Source organism: Phalaenopsis equestris, unplaced genomic scaffold (genome assembly GCF_001263595.1).
Source record: "Phalaenopsis equestris unplaced genomic scaffold, ASM126359v1 Scaffold000255, whole genome shotgun sequence".
NCBI lineage: Eukaryota > Viridiplantae > Streptophyta > Magnoliopsida > Asparagales > Orchidaceae > Phalaenopsis > Phalaenopsis equestris.
Window position 1 is genome coordinate 964,957 of NW_018164697.1, and position 19,142 is coordinate 984,098.

At 32.4% G+C, this 19,142-nt stretch overlaps 2 protein-coding genes across 3 annotated transcripts; one reads left to right on the forward strand and one right to left on the reverse strand.

Annotated features, from left to right (window-relative positions):
- The first annotated feature begins 1,567 nt into the window (after positions 1-1,567).
- Positions 1,568-13,115, forward strand: LOC110024353. 2 transcript variants are annotated; one of them, XM_020724265.1, is made up of 4 exons: positions 1,568-1,761; positions 9,693-9,859; positions 12,270-12,379; positions 12,476-13,115. In XM_020724265.1, exons 2-4 carry the CDS (start codon positions 9,754-9,756, stop codon positions 12,584-12,586), a joined length of 327 nt encoding a protein of 108 aa, XP_020579924.1. In that variant the 5' UTR covers positions 1,568-1,761; positions 9,693-9,753; the 3' UTR covers positions 12,587-13,115. The 2 variants fall into 2 exon arrangements, with proteins under 2 accessions (XP_020579924.1, XP_020579925.1); XM_020724266.1 differs by lacking the exon at positions 1,568-1,761 and adding an exon at positions 8,776-9,002.
- Positions 4,288-8,803, reverse strand: LOC110024363 (oligopeptide transporter 1-like; the record flags this gene model as incomplete). Its single annotated transcript, XM_020724283.1, has 4 exons — positions 4,288-5,038; positions 5,686-5,868; positions 7,604-7,871; positions 8,196-8,803. Coding segments are annotated over 4 exons (1,683 nt in total), but the record flags the coding sequence as incomplete, so codon positions are not given.
- Positions 13,116-19,142: the final 6,027 nt, after the last annotated feature.

The window sequence follows — 19,142 nt, forward strand, 5'->3', positions numbered from 1 at the left end:
ATGATAAAGTTATATGTGAATGTATTAACAATCAGGGAAATGTAAGATAAGATATATGCACATTTATTTAAACAAATTTGGGACGTTTATATACATACCACATAATTCTTGTATATTTACATATCTCACCCAAATCCTTCATATTGCTTCAAAAGTATCACTAGAAGTGATCTTAAAAGTGAAATGTACCTTTCGGATCAAGTAGAATAAAAGTAAAAATCTAAGTTCAAGGGTTCCATTCGTAAATACATATGAATTATGTGGTGTGCATGTAAATTGTTCAAAATGGTTTATAATCATAGTAAATATTATTTAAATCAATTGTAATCATTGAGATGTCTATCATTTTTGAAGCAATATTGAATGCAAATGTTATGTCAAATAAACAAAAATATTGCTATTTTTAAATCATAAGCAAATTATTTCTTTAATTATCAACTTTTTTTTTATATATTTTGCATTAAAATACAACTAAATCCTTTCAAAATTGCATATTTGATACTTTTTCTTGTCAATTGTTGTTCAGATAGCTGGAAAATATTACGTACGTCGTTTGAATGTTCGGATGGCAACATCATGTTAGCTCCCAAGCGGATTTATTTATTTTGGAAAAGAGAACAATTTCATATTAGAATCATTGAAAAATGAGTGATTAAATGAGTAATTAGAGAATAATTAATAAAAAAATATTTCATATAAAATATTATCTTTTAAAATATTTTTTAATTATTAAAGATAAAATCTTAAATTTTAATATATATTAGGTATATTTTATGTTAGTTATTTTCAAAATGAGAGCTCAGCTCGAACTGGTGCACTAATCGGCTTGGTTGAGTTACAACCCTAGTTGCACGCATTAATTAATTATTTATAATTACATGATTATTATGATTAATTTTATTGACTTGCTCGTAAAATAATGATGATATTATTAATGTCTCAAAAAAATCTATGCTACTTTACATCATTTTGTAAAGCTAAAAATGTGAATGAATCATCATATTCAACAATGTTAGAAGAAACTAAATGCATGATGATTAAAAATAACTTGATTTAAATAAATACCCTCATAATTTCCAAAAATAATATTTTTAAAAATATATCTAAATAAATAAAAATATTATAAATTGCTAATCATATTTAAACATATTTATCTTAATAATGCATGATGATTTCTTAGTATAATCCTAACATTTATATTATTTTATAATATATATAATTAATTATTTAAATAATTTTTTAAAATAATATAAAAAATTAGTTTAATTTCATACAAACCACATGAAACTTGTTATTTACAAATCAATCTTTCTCTTTCATCCATTTTTCAAATTAAAAATCAAATTTCATGGTAAAACCACAAACCATGTTTATTATTGCAGATAATTACATATTCGTTTATCCCCTCAATCCACCCCCTTCGAGCCCGCGCACACTTCAGCCTGCTCCCCGCCCCGCCCCGCCCCGAGCGCTCACGGTCTCTACTCAGCCACACAGCTAGTACTCCGTTCTCCGGTCAAAGCAATCGAACGAGGAGAAGGAGAAGATAGAAGCGCCCGCCCGCTCACGGTCTCTACTCAGCCACACAGCCAGTACTCCGTTCTCTGATCAAAGCAATCGAACGCGGAGAAGGAGAAGATAGAAGTGGAATTGTGGGAATCTCAACTTTGGAGAAGAAGAACTGAACTGCACTTCCCTAAGGTCCAGAGGTGGGGGAAACAAGAACAAAATGAAGATATGAAGGAGGTGATTGCAATCGAGGTGAAGTCCTAAACTGTTTTTTGTTCCTTATTGAAAGAAAAAAAAAAAATGCAACTGCTATGAATGCAGGATCGTAGAACTGCGCTGATTAGTGTGCTACAGATTTTAAGATTATTCCTATTCTGACTGGAAGATTCATAAATTTTTATATATTTGAATGTTTTTTCACGATTTGATTGATAGAGCAGAGAAATTTTTTATGCTCTGCGTGCCGTTTAAAAGGATGTAGCTTACTGGGAATTATAAGAGAAAACAATAGCATGCTTATGGTTGAACTAGGGTTTAAAGATTGTACTTGCCCTCTCTGAAATTTGCCTGGCGTTGGCTGGATCTCTGGGACGAGCAAAGCTCGAGCTTAGCTACACCGTTAATGGGGGCTGAGATGCCTTAAGTGGCTTGGCTTGGATTAGGGGAGTCTGGTGAGTGAATGAAGACTTGGGATAGCTGGAATTCTCCTTTTTTTTTTTTTTGGCAGCGGGGGTAGTTTCCTCTTTAAAGTGCCATTAAACGATCCTTTAATCATGAAAAACCATGGTTAAAGGTCTTCTCCTAGTACCATCTGGCCTGATCGAAGAAAATCAACGGTGAAGGAATTGTGTTAAGAGTGATTTGAAGAATTGCTCAGCATATGGTAGGTGGAGGAATCATACTGGCCAAATGTACTAAGGTTTATCTTTAGTTACTATTTAACCTATGTTAAATTGGGTTAACCATGTATTAAATAAAGATTCTATGGAATTAATTTAGGTTGTTGAGTAATTAAAGAAATTAATCCCTATAATCTATTCTATTTATAAATGGGTTTAAACCCATTAAATCTAAGTTTAGTTGAAATGTGTCTTGTTGACCCATTTAGCTTAGCTGTCCCAAAAAAAATCAAATGATTCAACCACTTTGGGCTAATTTTCTAACATCCTAAGAGAGTTCTATGTTTAAGGGTTTAATTTAATTAAACAAAATTAAAATGAGTTATGTTGACCCATTTGACCAAAGTTGGTCAAACTTGGTTAACCATGGGTTGGTAATGCCACTACCACCCTAGGGAAGTTCTATGTTGAATTAATTGAATCAATTTGTTGTTTAAGGTCAGTCTGATTTATTTGACTCTTTTTATTTCATTCGGATAGAATTGGTCCAATCAGATTAAATTGATACAAATGATGGATTAAATGCCCTAATCTGAATGTGTTTTACGTTAAGACACCTTATTGCTCCTTTAGGGTCCATTTAAGTTATTCAACTTGTTGGGTGTTTGAATCGATCAAAATAACCCTTTTAGAGTCTATGAGGGTTAACCTTGTTTTTCACTAACTAATTGGCCACCTTATAGGGTATATAGGAATATAATAGTCTCCACTAGCCTAAGGAAATTTTACATTATGTTTAGAACTCATTGGTTAAGATAATTGAATGGATCAAGCCTTCTTAGGTTCATGTTTTACTAAATAAATCAATTTTGATCTTTCATTGTCAAAGGTTGACCTTGACCGAACATAGGATTAATTGAGCTTAGCTTATTTATCAATAAATAATTGATCTTTTTTCAAAGATTTGTTATGCTCAAATTATTAAAAAATAAAATTTTTCAAATTTCATTGATTCACGCCTACTCCAGTGACCAGTTATGGCTAACACATTCATGGGTCCAATATTCTTAAGCCCTCCAAATAAGGTTTGACTGTATGATAGGATTATTTGGTTGACAATCACTAAATATTTTTATGAGTCTTAGGTAATGGTAGAGTGTTGTTTTGCCGTGACCATTATCTCTAAGACTAAATGGAAAAATGAGAAGAAGATTGGATGTTCACTAGGATCAATTGTTCTTAGGACAAGATTTACTTTAGAATGAACTAGAGATGTTGACATCTTCAATGTTAACAGATTTTTTTTGCATTTAAAAAAGAATAATCATACTAAGGATTTTGCATCACCAATCTTCCATTATTTTACAACATTCCGTTTGGCTTCTATGAGTCTAAAATGTTAATATTTGCAATCCAATAACATGGATGTGCCAAACTCGGCTGAAATGGGATATACATACCCGTCATAGATTTTTGATGAAATTTCAGTTGAGGATCTATTTTGTGAATATACTCCTGATGAGAAAGATCTTGTTGAAGTAAATGCAAGAGCTATGGTGCTTTAGAACTTAGTTATTATTTAATGACATTACTTCTTAAACTTAGAAAAAAATATAGGACAATCTTATTATAGCATGAAGGAAACAATGTAGATCTTGCTCATTAGGAGAACAGTTTTGGGTGTAGACACCATTTACATAGATAGCACACAGTTCTTATGTATTTACATATATCACACAAACTTTCATATTTACACGCATATCATTCAAATTTTTAATATTACATTAAAAATAGCACTATTATCACTTTTTTAAAGTGAAATCTACCTTTTCATGCATATGAAAAATAGCACTATTATCACTTTTTAAAAGTGAAATCTACCTTTTCATGCATATGTTTAACACTCCAAAGTCCTATATACATAAATATGAAAGTTTAGGTGTGAGATATGTATATAAATAAGAATTGTGTGCTAGGTATGCAGATCTTCCAATTTTGAAACATCAAATGGCAATAAAGACAAGCATTGATGTAAATTCCGATCTCAAGGGCAACCCTTGATATTTTTATTGAATTATAGGACAATTTTCAATTACAACACCAGGAGCGGTAGGACAACTTGCAAGCGGGCAATGATCTTGCGCAACACCCCCCCACCAACCAATTCCAAAGATGTTATGTGATTGTAATACAAAATATATGAGTATTCCCATGAAGGCTACTCCAGCATCTAAAGCAGCTGACATAACATATGTGTGCCTTGCCCACCAGTTCTTATACCTCCTGTAAATATAATAATTGAAAAAAATTCCAACCGCGCCCCACATGTTAAAGTTCACTGAGTGTACTGGTGGAACCGCAGCTCCACCTGAGATGAGTAAGGGTATGTGGATAGATCTGAAAAACTTATTTTGAGGGTAGGTTTTCGCAAGAAGCCAAAATGGAATTGGTAACAATAAACCTATGAGGAAGAAGAAATTTAAGGCTGAGTAGTGCCCAAATTTTCCAAACATTCTCATTGGGCCAACAAGGCCCCAAATAATGGAGGCATTATAGAAGACGTCGCTGCCAGGGCAAGTCCATGGGCTTCCTGGTGGAAGTTTACTTGGGTCGCATATATCCTCCACAGTGTCGAGAAGCAGCCACGCTGTTCCATAGGAAACAGTAGCCGCTATCACACTACCTGTAAACTGTGATTTTAACCACCAAAAATATAGAGATGTTAGGTGACTTCATTAGTTGAAAGATCCACTTGCATACCACTCACTTCTTATGTATTTGCATGTATAACACTTATACTTCAATTATTACGTACCTATCACATTATCTGTGCATGAAAAGTTGAATTTCACCCTTTAGAAGTTAAAATGAAGGTATTTTTGATGTGATATGAAAGATTTAGGCGGTATTAATGTAAAAAAGTAAATTTTAGGTGTTCGATATATAATACATTAGAATTAAGTGTTATGTATGTAAATGCCCCTTCATATTTTAAAGTTATTTTAATAAATTTCTATGTAAAGTTTTATATGAAACAAAGTTTAGATGATTAATTGAGATTGTTTTCTCATCATATTTTACTGAATTATTTTCTCAATGAAAATTTTTACCTTAAATTTTTCATGACAAAAAACATGGTGAAGGAAGTCTTTGTATTTAACACTGGGCAGCTAAATTGTAGTTCAAAATTGTAGTTTGCATTTTTAAGTACAATTCATAATAAAATTATTTCAGCCCTTTTTCAATTTTAAGAATTTCTCAATGTTTATCTTATAAATGAAATAATATCAATGCTGACAGTTAAAATAATATCAATAGCTTCCATTAGCTTAAATACCTGTGTGAAAAACATTGCCTTTGGGGGTATTTTCATGTAGTGTCCCAGATTTAAATCGCTTAAAAGTGTGAGTGCCTGTCCCAGACTTATTGTGCCGTACATCTTGAATGTCACATTTGCTAGAGGCTTTCCAGGTAACAGTAGGCCGACAATGTACTCAGAAAGAACATTAATCCCAGGTGCCTGCATAATAATTATTTAATAATGAAAAGTTAACATAGAATGCATACTAATATTTAGAATTTTCACTTTTTTTATTCACAGTTTGAGTTATCAAAGAAATATATAAGCATTTTATTCTACATATCATATTACTTTCCCCCTTAGTTTTAAGATTTCTGAGTAAAATACAGCGTGGTAGGAGATTTGGGAGTTTCATGACTTACCAAGCTCTTTAATATTATTTTAAAAACTAAAAATGTTTGAGAATTAGAGGAAGAGTATTCGGTCCCCATTTTTCAGAATAAAGGGGATGCACAACAGTGTGCAAATTATAGAGGAATTAAGTTAGTGTGGCATACATTAAAATTATGGGAGAGAGTAATTGAACATAGGTTAATATGTTATACAAAAATTTCTCATAATCAGTTTGGATTTATGCCCGTCAAGTCTACTATCAAAGCTATACATTTATTGAGAGGTTTGATGGAGAAGTACAGAAAGACTAAGGATGATCTACATTTGATTTTTATTGATTTAGAAAAAACTTATGATAAGGCTCCAAGAGAAATTGTTTGGAGAGTCTTAGAAAAGAAAGGTGTCGATATTACTTTTATTCAAGTCATTAAAGATATGTATGCTAGATCTGTTACTTGTGTTTGAATAGAAAGAGGATTGACCAAGTATTTTCCAATTTCACTTGGATTACATTAGGATCGGCTTTAAGCTCATATATTTTTGCTTTAATTATGGATGCTCTTACTGGACATTTACTGGAGGATATATCTTGGTGTATGCTTTTCGCTGATGATATACTTCTTGTGGATAAGATTAGAGAAAGAGTTAAAAAAAAAACTTAATTTAAGGAGGTTTGCATTGGATTCTAAGGGTCTTTGCTTGAGTAGATCTAAGACTGAATACATGGAATGTAATTTTAATAGTAGTAGATATAGTGGCAAATTTGTAACTATGGGTGATCAAATTATTAAAATGTTTAATCAGTTTAGATATCTTGGGTCTATTGTTCAAAGTGATGGTGATATAGATGGAGTTGTTATTAGTAGAATTCAAGTTGTTCGGTTGAAGTGTAGGAATGCATCGGTGGTAGCTTCAGTGGTAGACAAGATTAGAGAGAATCATCTTAGATGGTTTGGTCACATTATACGTTGACCATCTGTTGATTTAATTAGGAGAGTAAATGTTTTAGATTCGACTTATGTTAAGAAAGGCAGAGATAGACCTAAAAATATTGGTATGATCTTAATTTATTAGAATTAAATAAAAATATGACACTCAATAAGACACAATGGAGAAAAAAAATTCAAGTGGGATAAAGGCTTGTTGTTGGTGGTGGTGGTGGTGCTGCCAAGTAGTTTAGTTGGTAAAGATAGTAGATGTCAAGGTATTGGGACCTGATCCCTCTTGTATTACTATGTGCCTCAAAACTTAAATTTTAAATAAAAAAGATGCAATTACGTACATAACACTTGAAACATTGCTATTTACAAATATAGCACCCTCTTTCATTCATTTTTTCAAATTCTCACTCAAATATCAAAATTCATGATAGAAGCCCAAATCATATCTTTCATTTTTATCAAATTCTCAATGATTTGATCATGACATGTGTAAATACATCACTTAGGTAGTTCAAAAAATCACTTAGGTGCTTGATTTGTAAATAGCAATGTTTCGAGTAATATGTATGTAATTATTCTTCTATATATATATATATATATTAATTTCACTTAATAATTACCTGATTTGTCGTTGCCACGATTACTCCAATAGGTAATGTGAATAACATAGCCATGGAAGCAGCCAATAATACCCCCCACCATGGAAGCTGTAGTTGTCTATCAAATCCTAAGCAAGTGAACAAGGAGAGTCCAATTATGACAACCAAGAGAACAATAAACCACCATTGAGGCACCGGCTCATAATTTCTCTTCATCAATCTAGTATGAACATCCTCTATCTTCTCCTTCGCATATTCTTTCGAATTTTTCCACATCTTCCATATATCCCTGAAAATTTAAAATCCCACCTTATGTTCCCTTAAACAAAGCGTAAGATAAGCAGTCTCATTCATAATATTTACTTATGAGAAATTTGTCAAAATAGTCCCTTGACTTTTTGTAGGAGGCCATTTTAGTCCTAGTGTCTATAAAATGCCAATTTAGTCTTTAGATAGTTTTAATATGGGTTGAAATAATCTCCACTGAGGACTATTTCAATCCCAATTTAAATAATCCGGGGACTAATTTGAACCTTTTATAGACTTTGGGATTAGCATAGCCCACCCATGTAAACAATCAAGAGACTATTTTGGCACTTCACTATTTACTTACTTTCCATTATGGAGAGCAACATGCGTGATTGTCGCCGTTAGGGTAGCGAAGCTCATGCAATAAACCAAAGTAAATGCGGCGGTCATGTTCAGCTTGCTATAATCCTCTTCTTGCTGAATATTTAGAGTGAAGCTGTTACTATTTATTATTCGTGTCGTGTTGTATGGTTGGCCGAAAGCGTCGTAGACGTTAGCAGAGATCAAGGGGAAGCGCTTAGCATTGTAAATGTTCGTCCAATATGCGAGCGGAAGAAGAACGTAAACAATTAAGGCGAAGCTTATCATTATATTGATGATTGCCATTGCTGGCGTGGCCAACGGGCTGCCAAGGAAGCCGGCGACGGTTGACCAATCGAGACCGAAGGATCCGACGCCCATCCCGTTGAGTCCGGATCCAATCTGCTGCATGATGATGGAGTTTTTATATACTAAGCAGAGAACGGAGATGCTGGAGACGGCAGGGAAGAGGAAGCCTGGGATGGCATAGTAAGCAAAGCTTCCAGTGAAGACTATGATGAAGAACTGAAACCTTGTTAGCCCTCCCTTCTTTCTCTTCTCTTTAAGATGCAGTGCTCTGGTAAAGGAAGTAAAATATGAGCATGGAATAAATATTCAGTTTTGATAATTGTTGTGGTAAAAAATGAATTAAATTGGAGTTGAAATTACTTGAAGAGGGAGACTTGAACAAGGTTTGATGGCCACCACATATATGGAGAATCGACCAAGTACTTTCGGAAAATACCAGCCCAGCTATAGCCAAGCAACTGCCATGTTTGAAGCATGAAGTTTAATCAAAACTCTAAAGAAGGTGTGATTGCATTATACTAATTTGGTTTTTGTCTAATTTCATTTACACTACCCCTCCTATAATAAAATGATTAAAATAATGAAAAATTAGGAAAAAAATGATAAAAATAGTGGCATTTACTTCTATACCACCCAATTCTTATGTATTTGCATATCTACCAACTAAACTTTACTTGTTTACATTTATATTATCCAAATCTTTCATATCACAAATGTAAAATATATCTTTTCATTTACATGTATGCTGACATATATGTAAAAGTTAAAGTTTAGGTGTTAGATCGGTAAATATTTAGGAATTGTGTGGTATCTATATGTATATCTTCCATTAAAAAACATTGATGTAATATTTATTAAACTCGCATAATAATTATCTCTCTATTTCTTTGTTAATATCAAGTAAAAGGCCAAAATACCCCCCTTACCATTTACATAGGCTATTTTAGTTTCAAAGGCTATAGAAGTATCAAATTAATCCCCAAACTCTTTAAAATGGAATTAAAATAGTCCTCTGTGGAGACTGTTTCAGTCCATATTAAAAGATTATGAGGATTAAATTGACAATTCTTTAAATTTTAGGAACTAATAGTACTCAATGTAAAGAGCCAGGGGACTATTTTAACACTTTTCTTAAATCAAAACTTTAAACTTTTATAATTGCATTTCTCACCTGTGTGCTATGTACTAACAGGAAGGCGGCCATGGGATGAATCTTTCTATGATAGAAAGCCTTAACAATCGTTATTATTCCGATGGCGGCCGCACCGCCAGAGCCCGCTCCGGCGAAGATGGTGATGAGGCAGTGCTCCTTCATCGAAAACGGACCCGGATTGAGCGAAAAGGACCAATTTGTAAAAGGTACTTTTACATCTCTTTTCGGAATAGATTTCGCCAGAAACCTTCCTATAGGTAGAGTTATAATCTGAATACAAACTGAACTGATAAACAGCTGATTTGTTCTGTACCCAAAGAATGTGTTTGCAAAGGATAGTATAACACATGATATTACACCAAGCACCCATGCACGCCAAGTTAGCACTGTGAGTGTTGGATTGTCTGTTGGGTCCACAGTTAGTCTCACCTGCTCAATGGGATGGTCATTCTCTTCAACTGCAAATTGGCACATTTGATGGGTTATTTTGAAAATTAATTCAGTTTTTCCGTCAATAAGTTTTGCAAATGGTACATTATTGAAATAATAATGATTATGTGATAGTATTTGATATGAGCTTTCTGTAGTGCATGGTGGCATTTACATACATAACACCCAATTCTGATATATTTACATATCAGGCACCTAAACTTTACTCTTTGCATTTATACCACCCAAATTTTTCTTATCACATAAAAAATAGACTATTTCAATGTTTAAAAAGTGAAATACACATTTTTATGCATCATAAGGTGGCATGTATCTAAAAGGGAAGTTTAGATGTTTGGTATGTAAATTTATCGGAATTAAGTGGTATGTTTGTAAATTTTCCTAGTATATCTATCATATCATATCATATTGAAGCACAATTGAAGTATATATATATATACATTGGACACATAAGACGCGCATCAACTGTGCTCCAATATGATATGATATATGTGCTTTTTTAGGTGATATAAAAGATTTGGGGTATAAATGTAAAAAAACTAAAGTTTCTGTGTTAGATATATAAATACATAGGAATTGGGCGTCATGTATGTAAATGATCTTTCCTTTGTTCTAATATTGAAATATATGATTTATGGAAGTGAAAAAGGATTGACATTAATGATAGCTTCATGCAACTTTGTGTGTGTTTTCATTGAAGAAAGATGCATTCATTGTTATATGATACAAGTTAAAGGTCATAATTGCAAATAAATATAACTTAATCAAAATGCAAACAAGTAAATAATAACCAGAAATGAACTCTTCAACACTATCAACATATTAGTGAAGTAATCTATAATTTGAAGGCTTATAAATAATTTCTAATATTAGCTAATTATAATTAGTAGAAATTAAAAATGCACATAATAAATCATAGGAAAAGAAAATAAACTAAGATTTTTGAAATAAATTTGAGATAAATATTTACCTTGCCACCCTTCTGCTGGGTCCAAATCATATTTCTGCATTTTTGGGGAAGCAGGTTGAATTGTGGCTTCTTCCATGGCACCTAATTCCTCTCCAGATAGAGATGCAGCAAGCCATTGTTCTTTCTAGATTTAAATAGATCATGTCATATAATTTTTTATTAGGACTTTTACATACATACCACCCAATTGCTATGTATTTACATATCTCACATCTAAATTTTGCTTGTTTACATTTATACCACCTAAATCTTTCACGTCATATTAACAATACCTCTATTTTAGCTTTTTCATGAATAGGTAGGGTGGCATGCATGTAAAAAATAAAAGTTTAGGTGTTAGATATGTAAATACATATGATTTTAGTGGTATATATGTAAATCTTCTTTTTTTTGTTTATTAATTTATAATATTTTAAATGGAATTACACTGTCACCAGTGCCCCGACGGTAAATGCAGCTTAGGAGTGACAACTTGGCGTTTGGTTTTGTCAGGAATTGTGAAGGCTCGTTGTTTTTTTTTAATATTTTTAATTTTATTCCCCCGTAAAACTTAATTTATTTATTCCTAAGCCTCAAAATATATCCTTATAACGAAAAATTTTTCTGTGGACTTCTGACGTAGCTCTACGTGCGGCGCAGGGTATTCCTGAGTTATTTTCAGGTTATTTCTGGGTTATTTTCAATAATCCCGAAATAACCCAAAAATAAACTGCAATCTTTATTTTTGGGTTATTTCGGGATTATTGAAAATAACCCAGAAATAACCTGAAAATAACTCAGGAATACCCTGCGCCGCACGTAGAGCTACGTCAGAAGTCCACAGAAAAATTTTTCGTTATAAGGATATATTTTGAGGCTTAGGAATAAATAAATTAAGTTTTACGGGGGAATAAAATTTGAATTTGAAAATAGAATTGAGTTTTAAGGGGCGAAATAATTTTGGATAATTCACACAAGTCATCATAATTTATAATATTTGTAAAATTGTCACTTATCAAAATAAAAACAAATATATATTTGCATATGACATGATCTAATCATTAGGAAATTGATAAAATCATTTTTTTTTAAGAAATGACCTCATCAATTCTATTCTTGCCAATCAAAATGAAATTGATGATATTTTGCCATTTTACTACAAGAAGTTATGTAATATAATACTTAAGCTTTGATGTTGTGAGCATCTCTCACTACAGAGGCAAAAGTGGGTTCCAGTGAACCTGACCGTGCGCTTGCTCGCCTGACTCGCTTGAAAAGCAAAAAAGCCAAGCCAAGCGACTATGTTTTTCATTCCTTTCCAATTTTAGTAAGTTTCCTCGTTTCCTCTCATTCATTTCTAATTGTTTCCTATATTTGTGTTGTACTATGGTATTGATTACAGTTTTTATTGTGTTCCTATAAGGACAGCCGTCGGTGTCCACTATTTTTCCGCCTAGGGGCTATATCCAAGATCGAGTGGTGCTCTGATTGCATCTCATTTCGAGATGGTGATTTTACTCTAAGGGTTGAGTGATGCTTCAGCTTTATCTCTTTCCTGAGGTGATGTTTATCATTTCCCAACTCCTCTACATCCCTCCCATTTCGCTACAATGCATCCCTCCTCGTTGCAGCTCCCCGACAACAGCCCTTTTTCACGTAGTTTCTCATTTCCCAGTTATCCTCCTCACCGCAGCAGCCTCTGGACAACCATCCTTTTGTTGTTTTGAGTCCCACGCATTCACCGCCGTTGTCATCATTAATCCCGCTCGCTTTCGTAGCTCCGAATAGTGGTTTTGGGCTATTTGGTTGCCATTCAAGCCCTCCTGAACCACTTCCCTATCACCTAGTCGCTTTCCCGGGCCTATTACACCACCTAATTACCACATATCTGCAATCTCATCCACCTGAAACACCATCCTCGTAGCCTAGTTGCTATTCTAGTCACCCATACCTGCCTCTGATGGTTGTTTCTCCGCTGTCCATCCCACCTATCCACTTATTGTCGTCCCAGACGGTCAATATCCACTATTTCCTAGTTGGACCGCCCACTTGCACTACATCCCCCACTTCCAACATTGCTGCCACCATTCTGGACCTCCAACAACCACCACCACCACCACCACCACCATCGATATACCCTATTGTGAGTTTATGTGTGGTTTATGTTGTTATTTTCTCTTTCAATGTGTTTTTTTGTAAATGTTTATTGTCTTTTCAGCAACAATATTTATTTGTTTATTATCGTTTGTGTTAACTTTGGTATCATCCAAGTTCAAAACCAAGTTTAGAAGATGATCACAAGGGATTAAAGTAAAATGGTTAAGAGGTAAATTCATATTTTATGGCAACATGATCAAATTGTTGAGAGATATGTTGTACGTGTTCGATGGCCATTTTGTAGTTAAGGGTGTAAGTGAGCCAAACCTACTTGTGAGCCAGTTAGGCTCAGCTCGATAAGTGGCTCGTGAGTTGAGATTGATGAGCTAACAAGTCATGCTCAAGCCAGCCCCCAACTTGACTCGCCAGCTCGTGAGCTGACTCATTTTAAAAGAAATATTAATATAAAATATTTCAAAATTTGTCTTTAAATTATTAAAAATATTTGAAAGAAAAGTATTTATATTTTAAATCAAGTGATTTCTTATTATTTATCTCCTTATCACTCATTATTTTCATCATTTTATTACAACACAGGCTCAAATAAATATTATTTTCTTTCTTTTACAATAAATAAGTGGACTCATAAGCCATTTTGAACTAGCAGACTTAAGCTCCAACTCGGACTTAATTAAAGCTCGAGCACGTGCTACAAGAATGTCACAGACAAATAGTCCCACATTGGCTAGGTGTAGGGCCGAAGAGCAGTATTTAAGTCCTGGGCTGCCCACCATCCATTAGGGCTCTTTTGGGAGGTGACATACAGCTGAGGATGGATTGAGCTCCTTAACTCGTTTAAGCCCCTATCTTTGTTGTACAACTGTTATCATCATTGCCTCGAGCCTCGAAAAAAAAAAAAAAAAAAAAAAAAATCAACTTTAGCGGAGAAATTACCCTTATTTATTTTTTTTTTATTTCAAATATTTACTTGTTTTTCTAATATTTAATTCAATTTATAAAACATATAACTATTTTTATATTATTTCTGCTTAAAAAAACTCCCTCCCTCCAGCAAATAATTCTAATGTATTTACACGTCTAACATTTAAATTTTACTTTTTACATTTATATCGCACAATTCTTTCATATATCATTAAAAATCACTACTTTAACTTTTAAAAAGTGAAATACAAATTTTTCATGTATAAAAAAACGGTATATCTGTAAAAATCGAAGTTTAGGTGTTAGATATGTAAATACATAAAAATCTTGGGATACGTATGTCAATCATCCTCTTGAGAAATTAAAACGAAGAAAAATAGGAATTGACACAAATCCAGAAGAGCATATAGAGATTTATAAATTTGCGAGGTTCGACAAAGATGCCTACATCATCGAGAGTAGAGCGGCGATTTCCTTTTCAATATTCAGAAAAGAGTACAGAATACAGAATTCAGAATCTCGAAATCTCACATAGGGTTACAAGCATGACATATATATAGCATTATAGTACAATATGTAATTACTTAAATTACTCATGTACCAAATCGCGGGGTGTTGCCCCTAATGAAACTCGCCCGATTGGACAGATCCTTCCGCTCCACTCCGCTCGTGAGTTTAGTTCCGCTCCAGCATCTGTCCCATTTATGGTATATGAACCATACCCAACAAATCGCCACATTGGCAAATATCCAGCCCCTCTGGAGAAATGCATGTACCCAACAAATCTTCACTTTGACGAATATTCAGCCCCTTAGAAGAAATACATATACCTAGTAAATCTCCACCTTGGCGAATATCCAGCCCCTTAAGATAAATTAAGAGAAATGCATATACCCAACAAATATCCGCTTTGACGAATATTCAACCCCTTAGAAAAAATACATATACATAATAAATCTCCACCTTGGCGAATATCTAGCCCCTCAGAAAAAATACAAAATATCATGAAGTTTCTTACACCGAAGTGGGTGTCAACAATTGCAAACATTTAACAAGTTCAAGCAATACAAACCATGCCAGTCAACAATTGCAAACATTTAACAAGTTCAAGCAATACAAACCATGCCAGTCAACAATTGCAAACATTTAACAAGTTCAAGCAATGCAAGAACTTGTTGATAGTACCTGGCTTGGTCAACATATCTGTTGCAATTTCATCATATGATTCAACAGAGTGAACTTCACCTACAACTGTACTCTCCAACAGTTTATAGATATTACCTACAGTTAACTTTCATTTCATAACAGTTAGTGCACCTTTAACAATTCTGATGGTTTCTCTATTCTCATCCTCCATGGCATATGATTTTGCTGCTCGCAAAGCTTTCAAGATTTTCTGTGGAGCCAACAAATATTTCACCCTTGTTTGTAACAATCCGAAGTTAACAGTTTCATTGAACTTCACCACCTCAAATTTTGCACCAGAAATCGCCATCTGAAATTAATCCTGCAATGAACTCCTCTGCAAATTTTTCTCTTGAATTTCCAAATTGCTTGAGCCAAAAATTGCACTCACTTTGATCATGCCACAAATCTTTTTAAATAATCACTTAATTAAGATTCTATTAATTAAGTTTCTCTTAATTAAGTGTTTTCCTTAATTATATCTAACAGCAAGATTTTCATATTTGCATTTTATGTAAATTATTTTAAACATTAAGTTTCATAAATATAAATATGAAAGTTTAGGGATTTGATATGTAAATTCATTAGAATTGTATGATTTGTATGTAAAATTTTCAAAGTATTTATACATTTTATTATTATTTATTATTTTTACAATATTATTATTGTACTTTTATGACAAATTAACTTTTCAATATTATTGCTGCAAACGTTGTCCTCGTATTTTGTGGAGTTTTCAGATATACTAATATTAGACAAAATATTTGGGGCCTTTTGGGCACTTACATGCACACCATGCAGCTCTTATGTATTTACACTAGGGGAGTAAATGAACCGAACACGAACGAATAAAGCTTGTATTCTTGTTCGGTTCATTTGAAATTTAGTTCGTTTGTAATATGCTCGTGTTCGAAAGTGTTCGTGTTCGTGTTCGTTTCTTAACGAAACACGAGTGGTACGCGAACGACGAGCCAGTTTGACATCTCTAATATTAATATATATTAATAATATATTGTATTAATTATATAACATATATTATATAAATATATAATATCTATATACTATATTACTGATATAGTATATTAATATATTATTATTATTATTTTATTATATATTATAATTTATATATTTTAATTTTTTAAAATATCATAAATTTTTTATATATAATTATTTTAAATTATTTTATATTTTGAACAATAACAATTCGAACACGAATGAACGCTTCATTGTTCTTGTTTGGTTCGTTTAACTAACCGAACGAAAAAAAATTTGTTCACGTTCGTTTCATTTACTTATCGAACGAACCTAACACGAACTTATTGACGAACCGAACACTGCAAGCTTTTTTGACAGCTCTAATTTACACATCTAACCCCAAGATTTGGTGTTTTACATTAACATTATTCATTATTTTTTTTTCATAATTATTGTTGTACTTTTATGACAAATTAACATTTCAATATTATTATTGTACACATTGTACTTGTTATATTTTGCGTATGCATTAGGGAGATATAAAATATTTGGGGCATTTACATAAGCACCACATAATTCTTATGTATTTACATGTATGACACTGGGATTTTCATTTTTACATACATAGCTCTCCAATCTTTGATATTACATAAATAACCTCACTACTATTTTCTTTTTAAAAGTGAAATAAACACTAAAAAGTGACGTACATTGTACGTACATATATAAGTCAATATTTAAGAACTTATATGATACGTCTGAGACAATAAGCTAATTATGGTGCAAATTAAGTTTGGCTTCATGATATTATAAGTTGTTTTTGTTATACTCGAGTTTGAGCTAAGCAATGACGTACATATTCATACTTACTTTATTTATTTATTTTTTTAATATTAGTGTTTATTTTATTCTCGACTTATTTTAAAGAGTATATATTTCAATGAGTTGGGGCGGGTAGTTGCAAGGCGGTTAGTTGCAAGTGTTTGAAAAAACAGTTATGAAGTTGTTAAAGAATAAGTTGTTTAAAAAACTGTGGTGGTCGTTACATTTTTTTTTTAAGAAGACAAATTATAGTTTTCTAGCAGTCACTATAGGTCGTTAGATATGATAAGAAAACAAGACTTTCAACAGCAGCTTTTTGAAAATGCATATAAAACGCAATTTTGCCAAACAAGAAAAGCTACGTTGCGGCACCACACTGCCACTGCACCCCAAACACACCCGTAATAAAAGAGTAACGTGTGTAGCCAATGAAATCACGTCACGACACCCCGTACGACAGGAAAAAAAACGGTGCAGTTCCCCCCCCCCCCGGTGTTATTCATGTGTTATTAATGTGTTACTAATGTGTTATTGTGTTATTATAACACCAAGAATATTCTCATGACACAATAGCACATGAATAACACACAATAACACAAGAATAACACGGGGGAATATTCCCCCATGTTATTCATGTGTTACCCCGGTGTTATTCATGTGTTATTGATGTGTTATTGTGTTATTATAACACCAGGAATATTCCCAGAATACAATAACACATGAATAACATACAATAACACATGAATAACACAGGAGGGAATATTCCCCGTGTTATCGCGCCGTTTTTTTTTCTATCGCCTGGGGTGTCTTGGCGTGATTCCATTAGTTACGCACGTTACTCTACGTGCGTGGTACTGATGTAATATTTTTTCCGTAATAAAAGAGTTTAAAATTTGAATTAGTGATTGGCATTTCATATAAAATTATTAAAATATGTATTTTATAAATCTAAATAAACAAGCAATTGAATTAATTCTCAAACAATGTCAAACTACTTTACGCTAATTAAACAAAATAATATATAAGTTGTAAATATTTTTTTATAGAATCAAATAACATAAATAAATATTAATAAATCAATTCATTGAATTAAAGAAATTAAAAATAATAATAAATTAATTTGATTAAATATGTGTAAAAGCTAAAATACTTATGCATGCTTCTCTTGATGAGAATTATTGTGTGTGAAACAAACATTTCAAAAATGTGGAAGGATAAAGAATAGGTTGAGGTTGTTGAGTGAAGAGCAAAATGATTAAAAATATATAAATAATTTGTCATATAATTGATAAATAAAAAAATATATTTTTATATAAGGATAATTGATTAATATTAAAAAGTATGATGAATTGAATATGATAGATAATCATGATGTGTAAATTAATAAATATATAACTGACTGGATCCTTCCATCTAGTACTCATTAAAAATTAGGAAATTTACATGCATACCCCTCAATTCCTATGTATTTATATATCAAACTTAAACTTTATTATTTGTGTTTATACATAAAAAAAATTTCATATCACATCAAAAATACACATTCCTTATGTAAGTAATAGTGTAGCACATCATATCAAGACATTCATTATCCTTTAATCTTATCAAAAAACCACCAACCACTAGAAGGTAAGAAATGAAAATTCGGGGTTAGATATGTAAATAGGTAGAAATTGAGTTGTATATATGTAAATATATCTTTAAAATAGCTATACATATTAATCAATGAATTTATTTGAAAAAATCAATATAAAAATCATTTGATTAGTTATATAATGGGATTTACATGCATGTCACATGATTCTAATGTATTTACATATTTAACTCATACGCTTTGATGTTTATCTATATAGCCTTTTAATAATTATATTAAATCTGAGCATAGAATGCGTCTTTTACTTTAGCAAAATTAATATTAGGAGTATTTTGATAAAATGTCAAAATTTAATTGTTATATAAAGTAATTACATGCATCGTGTACCACGATCTGTTGGTTGGCATTTAGGGCTATCAAAACGGCTTGTTGTTCGCGAACAACTCGTGTTCGGCTCGTTCGCTAAGTTAACGAG

Coding starts and splice junctions, on each gene's coding strand:
- LOC110024353 (XM_020724265.1), top strand. CDS start 9,754: ATGGCGGCCGCACCGCCAGAGCCCGCTCCGGCGAAGATGGTGATGAGG. Junction 9,860..12,269: donor AAAGGACCAATTTGTAAAAG/GTACTTTTACAT, acceptor CTCTCACTACAG/AGGCAAAAGTGGGTTCCAGT. Junction 12,380..12,475: donor TTCATTCCTTTCCAATTTTA/GTAAGTTTCCTC, acceptor TGTTCCTATAAG/GACAGCCGTCGGTGTCCACT.